This window comes from Equus asinus, chromosome 13 (genome assembly GCF_041296235.1).
Source record: "Equus asinus isolate D_3611 breed Donkey chromosome 13, EquAss-T2T_v2, whole genome shotgun sequence".
NCBI lineage: Eukaryota > Metazoa > Chordata > Mammalia > Perissodactyla > Equidae > Equus > Equus asinus.
This window is the reverse complement of record NC_091802.1, coordinates 61316261-61333398: the sequence shown is the minus strand read 5'-3', so window position 1 is coordinate 61333398 and position 17138 is coordinate 61316261. Positions and strand designations below refer to the sequence as shown.

General features: G+C 47.2%; 1 protein-coding gene across 12 annotated transcripts in view; it reads left to right on the top strand.

Annotated features, from left to right (window-relative positions):
- Positions 1-17138, top strand: part of CCDC57 (coiled-coil domain containing 57) — a 118970-nt gene that overhangs the window by 15053 nt on the left and 86779 nt on the right. For 11 of the 12 annotated variants that reach the window (XR_011493988.1, XM_070483861.1, XM_044744249.2 and 8 more), the window contains 5 exons: positions 312-413; positions 2099-2256; positions 2413-2487; positions 3918-4118; positions 8707-8865. Coding sequence is in view for 11 of the 12 variants with exons in the window: in XM_070483861.1 (XP_070339962.1) it covers positions 312-413; positions 2099-2256; positions 2413-2487; positions 3918-4118; positions 8707-8865 (695 nt within the window). In the remaining variant the exon portion in view is untranslated. The remainder of the gene's footprint in view (positions 1-311; positions 414-2098; positions 2257-2412; positions 2488-3917; positions 4119-8706; positions 8866-17138) is intronic. The other variant, XM_070483864.1, reaches the window with a different exon arrangement.

Sequence of the window (17138 nt, the reverse complement as noted above, 5' to 3'; positions counted from 1 at the left end):
CTGTCCATGCCCAGTGGCTCACTCTGTGCAGAGCAGAAACTGACCTGGCTAGAGGGAGAAATAGGCTGATCCACGTTGTTGGGGTAAACTCTGGCTGCGGTGAGCCCACTGATGACATTTGTGCAGATATTACAGATGGCGGGTCCTGCTGTCGACTCTGTCATCTTCTCCGACTCGCTTCTCCAGGGTCTGTGACGGGCTCCCTCCTTCAGGGACCTCTGCTTCCTGACCATTCACTTGTTGGTCATGCGTGGTGGGTCTCTGCTGGGTCCTCACTGTCTACCTTTCACCCTGAGCCCTTTCTGTTCCAGGAGCTGCTGCTGGAGTTTGAATGCGAAACGCAAAAGAGGGAGCATGAATTCCGCCTGCGCGCCGATGGCATGAGCAACTTGGTCTTAATGCACGAGCTCAAGGTAATGGGGGGCTGTGACAGTTTCCTCATCAGAAGAGGGAAGCTCCTCTTGAGTGTGAGGCAGCTTCTGAACTGTGAGTTAGGGTTCACACACAGGCCTCCTCCTCTGCACGTGGACCAAGGCCTCCACCGCATGGAGCCGGGGGCGCCAGGGGAAATCAGCGTCCACCATGGCGCCCACCACTTGCCCCACTCAGGAGTGACCATCACTCTGCCCAACCACTGCTGGTGCCACTGCTCTGGGTGCGGTTACCCTGACCTTGCGGAAGTGCCTTCCCCAGGATAAACTGCCACCCTGATCCTGGCCGAGATGCGAGGGGCTCTGCAAATGCTGTCCTTGGCCTGTGTCCTACCGTGAGCGCTTGGAATGGGCCTGTGAGGAGGTGCTGGGTGTCCCCCATTTACAGCAGAGGAGGCCAGACTCGGGGGGTCAGTGGCCTGCCTGAAGCTCGTGCTGCCAGCCTTGGTGCTAGCTGGGGCCTCTGTGAACTCTTGGGTGAACATGGGGTCTCTGAAGCACCAGCCCTGACATGGCCAGGGCATGTGTGAGGAGCTTGTACGCCTGACCTTTAGCACTGAGGCGATGACCAGCCTTGAGGGAAGCTGCGATTGTGCAGGGGGATGAGGAAGTGGAGGGTGATGCCTCGACTGGCTCTGCTGGACCCTACTGGTTACTCCTGGGCTGGCGTACAGCGGCTATTAGTAAGATGGAAACCCTGCTGTAGTGGTCAGCAAGGGCCTGTGCCCCAGGCCTTAAGTCTCCCCACAGTGCTGGAGTCCAAGGGGCAGCACTGGGCCAGCTGGGGGCCCCGGGGCCCCTGGCAGTTTTGTATGGCTGGAGCCCAGGCCAGGCAACCCCCACCCCCAATCTCACCTCCTGGCACAGACACCATTCTCCCAGGAATACTGGCCCAAGTCCTGCCCCTCTGCCTGGGTCCCCCTGACTCCAACCCTGGAGGAATGCTGACCCTTGTGAGCCAGGGCCAGCAGGCATTGGACCTCAAGGCTTGGGCTGCCCCACAGTGACCCTCACCAGGCCACTTTGGGCACTTCTAAGCACCAGGGGAGAGAGGGCAGGCAGGATGTGCAGGGCCATCCTGTGCTCCGCAGCATGGCGGGCAGTCCTGTCAGAGGAGGGCAGCAGGGGCAGGTGGGGCTCCTCCGTCTGCTGTGGGAGTTGGTTACAAACCCCTGAACAGCGACCCCTCCAGGGCCTCATGGCTTACACAAATCAGTAGGAACTGATTTGGGTGCAGTGGCCATTACTGTCACCATATTGTGCAGTCGAGGAACTGAGGCCTTTTGAGATAACTGAGGTTATTTAAAAGTTGATCTGAGTGGGGTTGCTCAGCAGGAAGCCACATTCTCACAACCTCCACCTGAATGTGTGAGTCCAGTATTTACACGATATTCCACCCTGTGCCCAGAGCCAAATGGAGTTCCATTGGTCTGTCAGAGTGATAGTCTCAGCTCCACACGGGCTGTCGAGTGGGTAGCGTGTCTCCTGGTCGAGGGTCTCCTGGGAGTGTTCACCGTGGCAGAATGTGAGGACGTTCTCTCTGTGTTATTGCTTCTTGAGTTCTCATTTTTCTTCCCTCCCGGTGCTGATGAAAGGGTCATGCTCACCTCTGACCCCTAGTTTGTTCCAGTTATATCCTCGTTTTGAATTCTTTTGCTCTCTCAAAGGTTAAACTATTGAACAAAGAGCTTGTGGCTCTGAAAGAAGCTGGAGCAAAGGCTGCAGAGTCTCTACAGAGTGCCGAGATGGCCAGCTCGGAGCTGGAGCGAAGGCTGCAGTGCAGAGACCAAGAGCTCAGGGAGCTTGCCGCAGTGAGGGATGCCCGGTGCGGAGCCTGCCCCGTCTCTCTTGGGTGGTGGCAGCTATGTGCCATGCAGTTTGGACTCTAAGTCTGGAGGTTTCTGCCTGTCTTGGCTTATTTGTGTCAGGCTGGCTTTGCTGTAGTCCCTTACCCGCTTTTTCCACAAATATTTGTTTTTAGGATTGAAGACTTAGAGGGTAAACTTTGCTCTGTGCAGCTGACCAGGAAAAAAGAGGAGGAGATGTTTAGGAGGAAGTGAGTATTTCTGGCTCCCGATGTCAGTGGCCCCTGGGACGGGAGGGAGACCTGGCCGAGGACGGCGAGTGTACGGTCCAGGGCAGAGGGTCCCACCAACCAGGGGCCCGCCTGGCCTGCAGACTCACTGCTTTGGATCCGCCATTGTGCTCCGTGCAGGATGTTCTCTAATATTTAGGCTTTTTAGTGTTTTGAAACTTAAAAGTGTTATTAACCAGTTTATCAGTGTTAGATGGCAGCAACAAGTGATGCTTTGGTGTTACGGTCACCTTCGTTTTAAATGACTGTGGCAAAATCCTTCGGCCCTCCTGGCTCTATGCTCTCTGGGTTCTCCAGAGCCACCTCTTCCTGTGGAAATGCATGTGTCATCCCTCAGTGGGGATGTGTACCTGGCAGGGACATGGCGAGTTGTCTGTGTCCTGGGCACTGCTGGGTGTCATGGGACCCCCAGCATGTAGGCAGGGTGGCAGCCCCTGGACAGAGACCCTGAGAAAGCTATCAGAGAGTACCCCCCTCAACTGAGATGTGTGAGGCTGTCAGGTGCAGTGGGGGCTTGAGAAAGACCAGGGCAGGCTTCATGGGGTGGGGAAAGCGAGGCCAGGTGGGCGTGGGGGAGTGCCTTCAGTTGGGGGAACCCAGTCCTGCGGATAGGTGGGCCCTGGGGAACCCGAGAGGGGCGGCGTCCATCCGCTTCAGTTGCCATTTCTTTTCTGGAGCAGCGTCACTGTGGCTACATGTAAAATGCATGCATGATGATCAAGAAGACACCATGTAATGGAGACGGGTGATGGTGGTGCATCAGGGTCGTTTTTCTTATATCTTTTGTTGTGTTGACATGATGTTTGTGCAATATGTACAAATTGAGAAGAAAAACTTTTAAAAATGGGTCTGTTTACTGCCTTTCCACTGTAATCAGATGTGTAGTTGGAAACTACTTTCCAGACTGCTGGATTGGTGCCCATTGGCAGTGGAGAGAGGGGTTGTGCCCTCAGCTGGCGGCCAGCACGTGGGAGTGCCTCCCAGGGCTGGCACGCTGACCAGCACTCGTGAGGGTGAGCGTCAGTGTTCTCAGCCCCAGATGGTGAGACTGAGGTTGAATGGGCATGTGGGCGCATGAGCAGGTCGTGGCAGAATGTGGCCGCACCTGGACCACCCCAGGCCGGTGGTTCGGGGGCTGCTTACTTCATGGGCCCAGAGCCTGGCATCTAAGACTTGCTCAGTCAGTGTTTACGTGTGAGGAGTAAACTAGTGAATGCTAGGAAGATAAATAAACAGCACCTACCTTGCAGAATGGAGCACATGGTCATGATGAGACATGAGCACCACACCCCTGTAGCACAGAAAGTGTGGGAAATGCCGAAAGAGGTTCTGGGATCTGGGGTCCAGAGTGGGGCCCTGCATGAGCTGCTGTGGGACTCGCTGTGTTTCAGGCACGAGGAGCTCGACCGTCTGGCCAGGGAAAGGGATGAGGTGCTGGCAGCGGTAAAGGACGCCCACGTGGAGCAGCTGCGGGTGCTGGAGTCCAGGGCTCTGGAGCTGCAGGCCCACTGCGAGACCCTCGAACTGCAGCTCCACAGGGCCGAACAGAGGCAGGCGGACGCCTTGAAGGAGAGGGATGCCGTCATTGACAGGTGAGCGTGTGGGTGGAGTGCCTGGCTGCTCCTTTCCTCTGTTTCAGGTGAAGGGATGTGGGTGCTGGGGTGTGGGGGATCACTTCTGGTAGCTCTCTCGTCATTTATCTTAGCCAGTCTTTACTTTCCTTTTCTTGTTTTCAAATCATGTCGTTAGTATGTGTGTATGCATGTACGAATGCAGGCATTTATTTATTTGTGGTAAAGTAAACATAATGTAAAATGTACCCTCTTAACCATTTCCAAGTGGGCAGTTCAGTGACATTAAGCGTGTTCACATTGTTGTGCAGCCATCACCCCCATGCATCTCTAGAAGCCTTTCCATCTTCCCAAACTGACCCTCTGTCCTCATGAAACACCTCCCCTCCCCCTCCCCCAGGCCCTGGCACCCACCGCTCTCCTTTCTGTCTCCATGAATGTGACTCTTCTGGGTCCTTCATGTGAGTGGAATCATACAGTATTTGGTCCTTTTGTGACTGGATTATTCCATGAACCATAATGTCATCAAGGTTCATCCATGTTGTAGCACGTGTCAGAATTTCCTTCCTTTTTAAGGCAGAATAATATTCCATTGTGTGACTGGGGGTGGGGTGTGCAAATATCTGTTCAAGTCTCTTTTTTCAGTTCTTTTGGGTATATACCCAGAAGTGGAATTGCTAGATCACATGGTAATTCTGTGTTTAACTTTCCGAGGAACTGCCAGACTGTTTTCCACAGCGGGCGCACCATTTTGCACAAGGGTTCCAATTTTCCCATTCACTGGTTTCTTTTTATTCCTAGTCTTCTTTCCGGCATCTAGGCTGGGCCAGGACAGGTAAGCAGCCCTGTGCCACTGTGTCTCTGTCTAGGAGAAATGCATACGTGTATACTCATTGTACTTGTAATTGTAATTGTAACTGAACTGCTGTCTCCTGGCTGCCAGGAAGGGAGTGATCCTTAGAGAAGCGTGTTCACTGAAGACGATGAAGACAATTAGAATCATTTGACAGTGTTTAGCATGCTTAGCAAGTGGCTTTTCCCCTTTGGGGAATATTTCTGTCTCTTTTTTATAGAGAATTCTCTGCCCAGTTATATTCCTATTTGGGAGATAATGGCTCTCACAACTGTAAAATACTAGGAAGTGAAGGCTGATTCAGGAGAGTTTCCTCAGATTTGGCATGTTGTTTTATCGTTTGATCTATTACATGAAAGCAGCCGCAGTTGGAGAAGCTGAAGTGACCAAGTCTGACGGGCATGTGTTCCTGCGTGTTCCTCCCTGCTGGGAGGGCTCTCTGGGCCCTTCTCACAGGCCAGGGCTCAGGCCAGTGTTCGGATCTCCAGAGCTTCCTCGCATGGAAGCCGCGGGGCGGACCTCATTCCGCCTGCCCTCGCCTCTCCGCGTGTTCCTCCTCAGTTTCTTCCTGCTCCTCGGTGTGACCGACCCAGCAGGCTGTGACGAGCAGCGTCCGTGCCAGTCGGGCCTGCTGCTGCCTGGGGCCGCGAGTTGCCAGGAGGGAGCCTCATTTTCTGTCACAATCTTTGTGTTCTGAGACATACTCTGCTTAAAATCAGCACAGAAACACTTGTATCTGGAGCCTGCTGTCTTGTTGGTCCTGTTTGTGGTGATCTTGCAGAGAACGTTAGTTGATGAATGCTCTGATAGAGAAATGAGGACCCTGAGGCAGCTTCGTGAGGATGGCAAGTGCCTTGTGCAGCCGTATAACCTATAACATGGGAGTGTGATGGGGCCACACAGCCATTTTAACTTTCCAGTGCTCACAGTTAAGACACAAAAGAAATTGGTGAAATTAACTTCAGTAACATAGTTTATTTAGCCCACCATATTTAAAATGTTATAATGTTGCATATCTTTAACAAAAGTAATCAATATAAAATTATTAATAAAGAAGGATCATTAAATTTTCCTGAACAAAATTATTGCTGAGGTATTTTGCATTTTTTTGGTGCTAAGTTTTGGAGCCACATCTCAGTTCAGACTGGCCACATGCTCGGGAGGCATGGGTGGCCCCTGGCCCTGTGTTGGACAGAGCAGATGTGAACGCTTGCCTGCGGGGGTTCAGGATTGGTAAGGTCAAATTCGCATGCTCTTGGAGTGCTGACCTGGTTGTGCTGGTTGGTGTTGGCAAATGGGTGCAGGAACCAGGAGCACACGTGTGAACACGTGTAAAGCCCTTGCTGTAAGCACATGGCTTCGTGGGGATTCACTGGAGACTGAGACGAGAGAACAGTATGGTTCTTGAGTTCCAGCAACTTCTCTTGTAGCTGAAGAGGCCCAGCACACACGTGGAATTGTGTAGGAACAACGTCAGGGAGTGCAACAGGAAGCTCAAAGTCCCACTGGACATTGTTGGAGGCCTGGGCAATCGACTTGCCAGGGCCACCAGCTGCTCCCCTTTCCCACCTGGAACATCAGAAAAGCTCCAGTTACAGGTGACCTGCTGGCTGTTGTCCCTTGGCCCTTAGAACAGAGTTGCTGACAAATGGGCAGAGAGGGAGGTTGTCTTTTTGAGATCCCGATCAGGGCCCCAGCTAGTTTGTGTCCCTTTGTCTTCTCAGCAACATGCGCATGAGCACGTGGAGCCAGAGGAGATCCTTTCCTTTCCCGCGTAGCGTCAGACACGGGTGCTGGAGGCTTCAGGACCGAGTGGCTGGTGTGGTGTGGCCAGGCTGAGGGCCAGCTCCTGCGCGTCCCACACTGCCCCCCTCGCTGGCCAGGCCCGCTGGGATGCAGCGCCTGATCGGCCCACGAGGGGGAGGGGCCGCTCTGTGAGGGTTCCTGCGCTCCCCCTGCTGCTTTCTCACCATAGCCTCTGGGACTGGAGCGGGGCTGCCGCCCCAGAGAGGGTGCTGGGTGGAGGTCAGATGCCGGTGGAGCAGCTCCCGCCCCCAAGCTCTGCCACCAGCCCCAGTGTTCGGTCTTCCCTGGGTGTGCTCTGACGTTTCCAACTCTTTGCAGCCCTTTGGGCACAGACTGAACCCTTTGTTTTAGGTGGGAGGTCAGTATGAGTTTGGACAGATGGGACTAGAAGTCATTTGTTTAGATTATACGAAGAAAGTGACGTTTTCTTCATGGCAAAGATGAATGTGGGAAATTCTCTGCTTGACAGACTTTCTTCCTCCTTGGAGAAGGTCTGTGACTCCAGACTCCGAGGTGCTGTTTCCAGGCAGGTTCAAAGCGGGCGCGTTTCCTAGGTCAGCAGTGGAGCTGGAAGAGTTGGCATGTGTTCCTGAGCAGTATTGCCTTCCTCTGAGGGGTGTGTGGCACTGTGTCCACTGCGCGGAGTAATTTCCCCTCTTCATCCCAACCTCAGTGTGTAAAGCGTTTTCCCCAGTTGGTTTCGCTGCAGTCCTTTCTGAACAGAAAAATCTTTTTGCTCTGAGTGATGATAACCCTGGCTCGGCCGGGACTGAGGCTGTGGGACCCGGAGCCAGCCCCTGCCCGCCACAGCAGGGTCTGCCAATGAGCAGAGCAGGTGTCTTCACCCTGTCCTCACATGTCTGTGCCGGGGCAAACAGGGCTCGAGGGCACCCAGGAGGGTAGAGAGCACACGGGTTCTCAGGCAGGGACTCGGACCTGAGGGAAGCTGGGGTGAGGGTGGGGGCAGGAAGAGCCGACACAGCCACCTTGTCCCTGTAGAGTCCACTGACCCTTTGCCAAAGGCATTTTCACCAACGCAGCCACCTTGATGTTGGGGCCGGCCGTTTAAGCTGAAACGTTTAAAGAGCTTTCCCGTCAGGGCAGTCGCTCCCTTCTGCTTCCTGTCTTTGCCCACGTCTGAGTGAGGGTTTGTCTGATGCCCAGGGCAGCCGATCGGGCTTTTGATCCAAGGCCCTGTCAGCTGGAGGCCGTTTGCCTTCCCTCGGCTTGTCCAGTGTCTGTATGGCACACCATGGTTGGTCCGCAGGCCTGTGGCTCTGGTCATCAGCCTGTAGGTGACCACTGTGGTCCACCCCACAGCACACTGTGAGCAGCTTGGGAGGGACCTGGGCCAGGGCTGCAAACAGGCTGAACACCCAGTGGCCTTTCACATGGTTGGTGCTGTAGCTTCTATAGTTAATATTTCTAGGTGTCCTCTCCAAGGGTTTTCTTCTTGGGAAATTAGCCCAAGTTTTGGAGAATCTTCTGGGGAATTTACGGTTTCTGTAGAACCTCATTTTACTATTTAATTTGAAAATGTGTACTGAATGTCTGCATGTCGAGGTGCTGCAGAGGCGTGGCGACGGGGGCAGAGGGGAGTCAGACGGCACCACCTCAAGACTGGAGGCTGTGCGGGACCTGCCATGGCTCACCTTTCCCCCTGCTCACCTGGCTCGGGCTTGCACGTTGTAGGTGTCAGTCGATACCTGGCTTGGTGGAATGGCTAGGTGGATATTTCTTCTTGAGTTGGACCATTTCCCAATCTAGGCAAGGATGTCTCCACCCTGATGTGGAGACAGGAGCGTGGGAGAGATGCTGACCTGTAGTGTTTCCTTTGAGGTCCGTGCACATGTGTTTGAGTGTGTGTATTTGTTGGGGACGCCGCGTGAAAGCTTGAGGGATCAAGGGAGAACCACACCCACATTCACGTAGCTTCCCTTCTTTGCTCAGACTCCGGGAAGACACGGCAGCTCTGAAATCTGGCTGGGATGCCCAGATCGCTCAACTCTCCAAGGAGATGATCGCCAAAGACCTTCAGGCTCAGTCGCTGCAGGGAGAAGAGGGGACACTCCAGGCACAGCTAGCCAGATGCCAGCAGGACATCGGAAGGTGACTGTCCCCAAGGCAGATGTTTTGACTGAGTGCTTTCTAGGGGCAGGTGCCATCCCAGGTGCTAAGGATGTAAAACGGAACAGAATCAAGCCCCTGGCCTGGCATCCTGTTGGGGGAGAAAGACAAGAACCAGGAAACAGAGCTAGAACGTCTGGTGTGGTCGCAAGAAGAGAGAGAGAGTGAAGAAGAGTAGGAAGAAAGGGCGAGGGAGGGCGGGTGGAGAAGGCCTTTTGGTTGGAGGGTGGTGTCAGTCTGGAACAGGGCTGTGAGAGGGTTGTGCTCTTTGAGTCTGTTAAGAATCACCTCTCGATGCTGTTTGTCTGATGGTTAGTGTTTTCATGTCTTTTATTAGCAGTTGGAATGAACTCTTGAGTGAAGATAATATTCCACTAGCTTTCTTGAGGAATAATGTAAATACAATAGAATGCCCCCATTTAGCAGTATGTGCCGTATGCCTGGCTGTGTAGCCACCTCTGCCGTGGGGTGTAAACCTTCCATCACCAGTTGCCCTCGCCCCCTCTGCAGTCTCTGACCCAGCCCGGCACCCACTGAGCTGCTTTCTGTCACTGGGGGTGAGTTTGGCCTGATCTAGAATTTCATCTGAATGGAATCCTACAGTACATATGCTTTTATAGCTGGCTCTTGGATATTTATTTGAATATTTACTTCAAATTTTCTATTTTTCCCATGTCAGTTTTGGTCTAGTTAGAGGTTTATCAGTTTGCAGGTCTTTTCAGAGAACCAGCTTTTGGTCTCATGGATTTTTCTTGATTGTTTTTCTGTTCTCAGTTTGTTGACATCTACTGTTATCCTCATTATTTTCTTTTTTCTATTTCCTTTGGCTTTAATTTGATGTTCTTTCAATAGTTTCTAACGGTGGGATCTTAGATTCTTAATTCTGTGCCATTCCTGTTTTCTAAGAAATGTAAGCATTTCATGCTATAAATTCCCTTTCAAACACTTGCTTAGCTGTGCCCCACAAATTTTTATATTACTCAGTTTAAATTATCTTCTAATATCCCTGGTGATTTCTTCTTTGATCCATAGGTTATTTAGAAATATGTAACTTCATTTTCTATTATTTTGAGATTTCCAGGTATAATTTTGTTACTGCTTTCTAATTTTTTTTTAACTTTTTATTGAGATTATGATAGTTTACAACCTTGTGAAATTTCAGTTGTACATTCTTGTTTGTCAGTCGTGTTATATGTGCACCACTTCACCCTTTGTGTTCACCCCCCACCCCTCCTTTCTCCTAGTAACCAACTAATCTGTTCTCTTTGTCTGCATGTTTAACTTCATCATATGAGTGGAGTGATACAGAGGTTGTCTTCCTCTGTCTGGCTTATTTCACTTAACATAATACCCTCAAGGTCCATCCATGTTGTTGTGAATGGGACGATTTTGTTGTTTTTATGGCTGAGTAGTATTCCATTGTATATATATACCATATCTTCTTTATCCAATCATCAGTTGCTGGGCACTTAGGTTTCTTGGCTATTGTAAATAATGCTGCAATGAACATAGGGGTGCATGAGACTTTTGGAATTGCTGATTTCAAGTGCTTTGGATAGATAACCAGTAGTGGGATGACTGGGTCATAAGGTATTTCTATTTTTAATTTTTTGAGGAATCTCCATCTGTTGAGGTCCCCTGCCCATTTTTTGATCAGGTTGTTTCATTTTTTGGTGTTGAGTTGTGTGAGTGCTTTATATATTATAGAAATTAACCCTTTCTCAGATATATGACTTGCAAATATTTTTTCCCAATTGGTGGGTTGTTTTTTTGTTCAATCCTGTTTTCCCTTGCCTTGAAGAAGCTCTTTAGCCTGATGAAGTCCCATTTGTTTATTCTTTCTGTTATTTCCCTTGTCTGAGAAGACATGGTGTCTGAAAGGATCCTTTTAATACTGATGTCAAAGAGTGTACTGCCTATATTTTCTTCTAGAAGCGTTATGGTTTCAGGTCTTACCTTTAGGTCTTTGATCCATTTTGAGTTTATTTTTGTGAATGGTGAAAAAGAATGGTCAATTTTCATTCTTTTCGGTGTGGCTGTCCAGTTTTCCCAGCACCATTTGTTGAAGAGACTTTCTTTTCTCCATTGTAGACCCTCAACTCCTTTGTCGAAGATTAGCTGTCCATAAATGTGTGGTTTTATTTCTGGGCTTTCAATTCTGTTCCATTGATCTGTGCACCTAGTTTTGTACCAGCACCATGCTGTTTTGATTACTGTAGTAGTTTTGAAGTCAGGGATTATGATGCCTCCGGCTTTGCTCTTCTTTCTCAGGATTGCTGTAGCAATTTGGGGTCTTTTGTTGCCTCATATGAATTTTAGGATTCTTTGTTCAGTTTCTGTAAAGAATGTCATTGGGATTCTGATTGAGATTGCGTTGAATCTGTAGATTGCTTTAGGTAGTACGGACATTTTAACTATGTTTATTCTTCCAATCCATGTGCACGGAATGTCTTTCTGTCTCTTTATGTCATCAGCAATTTCTTTCAGGAAAGTCTTGTAGTTTTCGTTGTATAGGTCTTTTGCTTCCTTGGTTAAATTTACCCCAAGGTATTTTATTCTGTTGCAATTGTGAATGGTATTGTGTCCTTGAGTTCTTTTTCTGTTAGTTTGTTATCAGAGTATGGAAATGCTACTGATTTATGCAAGTTGATTTTATACCCTGCAACTTTGCTGTAGTTGTTGATTATTTCTAATAGTTTTCCAATGGATTGTTTGGAGTTTTCTATATATAAGATCATGTTGTCTGCAAACAGCAAGAGTTTCACTTCTTCACTCCCTGTTTGGATTCCTTTTATTCCTTTCTCTTGCCTGATTGCTCTGGCCAAAACCTCCAGTATATGTTGAATAAGAGTGGTGATAGTGGGCATCCTTGCCTCGTTTCTGTTCTCAGGGGGATGGCACTCAGTTTTTGCCCATTGAGTATGATGTTGGCAATGGGTTTGTCATATCTGGCCTTTATTATGTTGGGGTAATTTCCTTCTATCCCCATTTTGTTAAGAGTTTTTATCATAAATGGCTGTTGGATCTTGTCAAATGCTTTCTCTGCATCTATTGAGATGATCATGTGGTTTTTATTCCTCAATTTATTGATGTGGTAGATCACATTGATTGATTTGCAGATGTTGAACCATCCCTGTGTCCCTGGTATGAATCCCACTTGATCATGATGTATGATTCTTTTGATGTATTGCTGAATTCCGATTGCCAAAATTTTGTTGAGGATTTTTGCATCTATGTCCATCAGCGATATTGGCCTGTAGTTCTCCTTTTTTGTGCTGTCCTTGTCAGGCTTTGGTATCAGAGTGATGTTGGCCTCGTAGAATGTGTTAGGAAGTGTTCCATCTTCCCTAATTTTTTGGAATAGCTTGAAAAGGATAGGTATTAAGTCCTCTCTGAAAGTTTGGTAGAATTTCCCAGGAAAGCCATCTGGTCCTGGGTTTTATTCTTTGGGATGCTTTTGATTGCTCTTTCAATCTCTTTCCTTGTGATTGTTCTGTTCAGATTGTCTGCTTCTTCTTGAGTGAGCTTTGGGAGGTTGTAAGAGTCTAAGAATTCATCTGTTTCCTCTAGATTGTCCGTTTTGTTGGCGTATAGTTTTTCGTAGTATTCTCTTATAATCCGTTGTATTTCTGTGGAGTCTGTTGTTATTTTTCCTCTTTCATTTATGATTTTGTTTATTTGAGCTTTCTCTCTTTTTTTCTTTGTAAGTCTGGCTAGGGGTTTGTCAGTTTTATTTATCTTCTCGAAGAACCAGCTCTTTGTTTCATTGATCCTTTCTACTGCGTTTCTTGTTTCAATAGCATTTATTTCTGCTCTGACTTTTATTGTTTCTCTCCATCTGCTGACTTTGGGCTTTGTTTGTTCTTCTTTTTCTAATTCAGTTAGGTGTCATTTGAGACTGTTTATTTGGGATTCTTCTTGTTTGTTAAGGTGTGATTGTATTGTGATGAATTTCCCTGTTAGTACAGCTTTTGCTGTATCCCATATGAGTTGGTATGGCATGTTATCATTTTCATTTGTCTCCAGATATTTTTTGATTTCTTCTTTAATTTCTTCAATGATCCATTGCTTGTTCAATAGCATATTGTTTAGTCTCCACATCTTTGTCCCTTTCTCAGCTTTTTTATTGTAATTAATTTCTAGCTTTATAGCATTATGATCGGAGAAGATGCTTATTATTATTTCAATTTTTTAAAATTTATAGAGGCTTGCCTTGTTTCCCAACATATAGTCTATCCTTGAGAATGTTCCGTGTGCACTTGAGAAGAATGTGTATTCTGCTGTTTTTGGATGGAGTGTTCTATATATGTCTGTTAAGTCTAACTGTTTTGGCTTTTCTTTTAATTCCACTGTTTCCTTGTTGATTTTCTGTCTGGATGATCTGTCCAATTATGTGAATGGGGTGTTGAGGTCCCCTACTATTATTGTGTTATTTTTAATATCTTCTTTCAGGTTTGTTAATAGTTGCTTTATGAATCTTGGTGCTCCTGTGTTGGGTGCATAGATATTTATGAGCATTATTTCTTCTTGATGGAGTGTCCCTTTGATCATTATATATTGCCCTTCTTTGTCTCTCTTTACCTGCCTTATCTTGAAGTCCACTTTGTGTGATATAAGTATTGTGACACCTGCTTTCTCTTATTTGCCATTAGCTGGGAGTATTGTCTTCTACCCCTTCACTCTGAGCCTGTGTTTGTCATTGGAGCTGAGATGTGTTTCTTGGAGGCAACAAATTGTTGGATTTTGTTTGTGAATCCATCTTGCCACTCTGTGTCTTTTTGTTGGAGAATTCAGTCCGTTTACATTGAGGGTCATTATTGGTGTATGAGGGCTTAATGCTGTCATTATATCACTCATTTTCTCGTTTTTCTGTGTTTCCTTTGTTTCTTGTGCTGTGTGTTTTGTTCTTCCCATTGAATTGTGCATTTTTTTATGCTGTGTTTCTTAGTTTTTTCCTTATTTATTTTTTGTGTCTCTGTTCTGCTTTTTAGTTTAGTGGCTGCCCTGAAGTTTGTATTCAGGATCTTGTGTGTAACAGTCCCTTTTCTGATGGCCTCTTGTTTACTTAGTCTAAACCGATTCAGTCCCTTTCCTCCTCCCCTTCTAAGTTATTATTCTCATATCTTATTCTAACTTGTGTTGTGAGTTTGTGGTTAAAGTGACAAGATTGTCTTTGTTTTTGGTGTTTTCCTTCCTTTTAGCCTAATGCTATAGTTGAATATTTGCTATCCTATTCTGATTCTGTATATCTATTTGTCTCCTTACTCTGTGTTTTGTGACCCCTTTCTCCCCTTTTTTTTTCAGGTATGAGGGCCTTCTTGAGGATTTCTTGTGGGGGAGTCTTGTGGCTATGAAGTCCCTTAGCTTTTATGTGTCTGGGAAAGATTTAATTTCTTCCTAATATCTGAAGGATATTTTTGCTGGATAGAGTATTCTTGTCTGAAGGTTTTTATCTTTTAAAGTTTTGAATATGTCATTCCATTCTCTCCTAGCTTGTAAAGTTTCTGCAGAGAAATCTGCTGAAAGTCTGATAGGGGTTCCTTTATAGTTTATTTTCTTCTGCCTTGCTGCCCTGAGTATTCTTTCTTTGCCGTTCATTTTTGCCAGTTTCACTACTATATGCCTTGCAGTAGGTCTTTTTACATTGAGAAATCCAGGAGATCTTAGAGCTTCCTCCACACACATTTCCTTCTCATTCCCCAGATTTGGGAAGTTGTCTGCTGTTATTTCTTTGAGCATGCTTTCTGCTCCATTCTCCTTCTCTTCACCTTCTTGAATACCTATAATTCTTATGTTGCATTTCCTAATTCAGTCACCTATTTTTCAGAGACTTTCTTCACTTCTTTTTGGCCTGAGTTCTCTCTCCTCCTCTGTCTGGAGCATTTCAACATGTCTGTCTTCGATTCTGCTGATTCGCTCCTCTGTGGTGTCCACACGAGCTTTCAGGGAATCCGTATTTTGTTTTATCTCTTCCATTGTGTCTTTCATCTCTAATATTTCTGGTTGATTCTTTTTCATAGTTTCAATCTCTTTTGTGAAGTAGCTCCTGAACTCATTGAATTGTTTCTCTATATTCTCTTTTACCTCATTGAGTTTTTTGATGATAGCTATTTTGAATTCATTGTTGTTTAGTTTACTTATTTCTGAGTACTCAGGACTGAATTCTGTGTATTTGTTGTTTTCCCTCTGATCTGGAGATTTGATGAATTGTCTGATGCTGGAAGAACAGGTGTTTCCCATTGTGATATTATTCGGTTGCAGTTACAGCCTGTTGCCACTGGATGGGGGTCAAGAGCTGCATATTCTGAGCCCTCTGCCTTCAGCTGTGATGGCAAGGCTGGCACAGGGCAGTGCAGGTTGCGGGGGTGGGGGTGCTTTCTCCTGCATGGAGTCCCTGGCTTCCCATTCAGCTCTTGCTATCTGGTCTCCTGGGGTCTTGGCTTGATGAGATCACCCAGCATGAAAGCTTTTGCTCCATTAGCTTCCCTCTAGGCTGCAAGGGCCCTAGGGAATCCTGAGTGATCCCCTGGATGCGCAACCTCTCCCCCACTCCTTCCCTCATGGAGCCTCCTGCAGCAGTGATCTCAGTCTTTAGGGGAGGGAGCAAAGTTCTCTCTTACCCTGGTCCAGTTCCTCCAAGGGGGGCCCCAGCCTCTCCGCTCTCCGTTGTGTGGCCGCCATGACTCTCTGAGGATTCCTATGCTATTAGGATGTTTTCTGTTGGAATATGGTTGCTCCTTTTTGTTGTATGTTGGAGGGGAGAGAGTCCCGGGCAAGCTCCCTCCGCCACGACACTGATGTTACCCCACTGCTTTCTGATTTAATTCTGTTGTGGGCAGAGAACCTGTAATTCTTCTGTACTTGCTTGTTTTGTGGCTTTAGAATTGGTCTCATCTCGTGACTGTCTGATACGGACTTGAGAAGAAAGCATGTTCTACTGTTGGGCTCAGGGCTCTCTACATGTCAGTGAGGCCAGCTTGGTTGACAGGTGTGTTCTCGCCTTCTCTGTCCTCCCTGATTTTCTGTCTGCCTGTTCTGCCTGTTGCTGAGAGGTATTGAACTCCCCACCCATCGTTGTAGGTGAGCTGTCTTTCAGTTCCCATATGGTGGAGTCTTCTATGAAGTGTGTGTGCATTTAGGATTGTTACGATGTCTTGGTGAAGCACCAGCTCTCTCTGCTCCAGTACCATTCCTTGTCCCTGAGTCTGCTTTGTCCCAGCCTATTCCTGCTCAGAGTCCGCATGGCTCATCTTTCTGCCCTTTTACTCAGACCTGTGCTTTGTGTAAGGTGCATTTCTTATCCATAGCATCTGGCTGAGTCCTGTTGTTTTAATCCCATGTGACAATCTGTGTCTGTTCATTGGAGCGCTTAGATAATTTAATGCTATTATTGCTGTGTCTGCATTTCAATCTCCAACTTCCTGTTTGTTTTCTATTTTCCTCATGTTCTTTGTTTCTTATTTTTTATGCCTTTTAAAAAGTGATTTGAGTATTTTTTAGGATTCTACTTTCTCTTTGCTGTGTCTAATGTAAACCTTGTTGTTTTCTTTCTTTAGTGGTGGTTCTGAGATTTGCAGTATGCACAGTCTGCCTTTAATATTTACCTCTTCACATATAATATAACATCCTTACAACCTCATTTTTCTCCTTCTTCCTCCTTTTTGCTACCTGCTGTCACACATTTTACTTCTATGCTTATAGTCATGTGCCACATGTTGATGTTCCGGTCAACGATGGGCCCCGTAGATGGCAGTGGTCCCATAGATTAGTACTGTAGAGCCTGGGTGTGTAGAGGCTACACCACCAAGGTTGGTGTAAGAACACTCTGCTGTTTGCACAACGACTAGATTGCCCGACACACAGTTCTCAGAACACGTCCCCGTTGTCAAGAGACATGTGACTGCATATATAGTCACATGTGCATTGTTTATGTTCTCCTTTGAGTGGACAACTGCCCTTCAATTAAAAACTTAAAATGAAAACAACAGTTTTAACTTGTCTCAGTACTTATTTCTGACACTTTTCATTTTTAAAAAACCAAGTTCAGGAGACATCACCAACATGGCGGAGTGAGTAGTCTTCTTTGTCTCTCCCCCTTCAAATCTACAACTAATTGGACATTCATTGGTCAACAAAGGATATCCATATAGCATCTCAATGCCTGAGAGACCCGTGCTGCTATACATCTGAAGGTGGACAGACTTCCCCCCGGGAGGAGGTGGCGATAGGTGAAAACTCTCCAATCCCCAACCCCC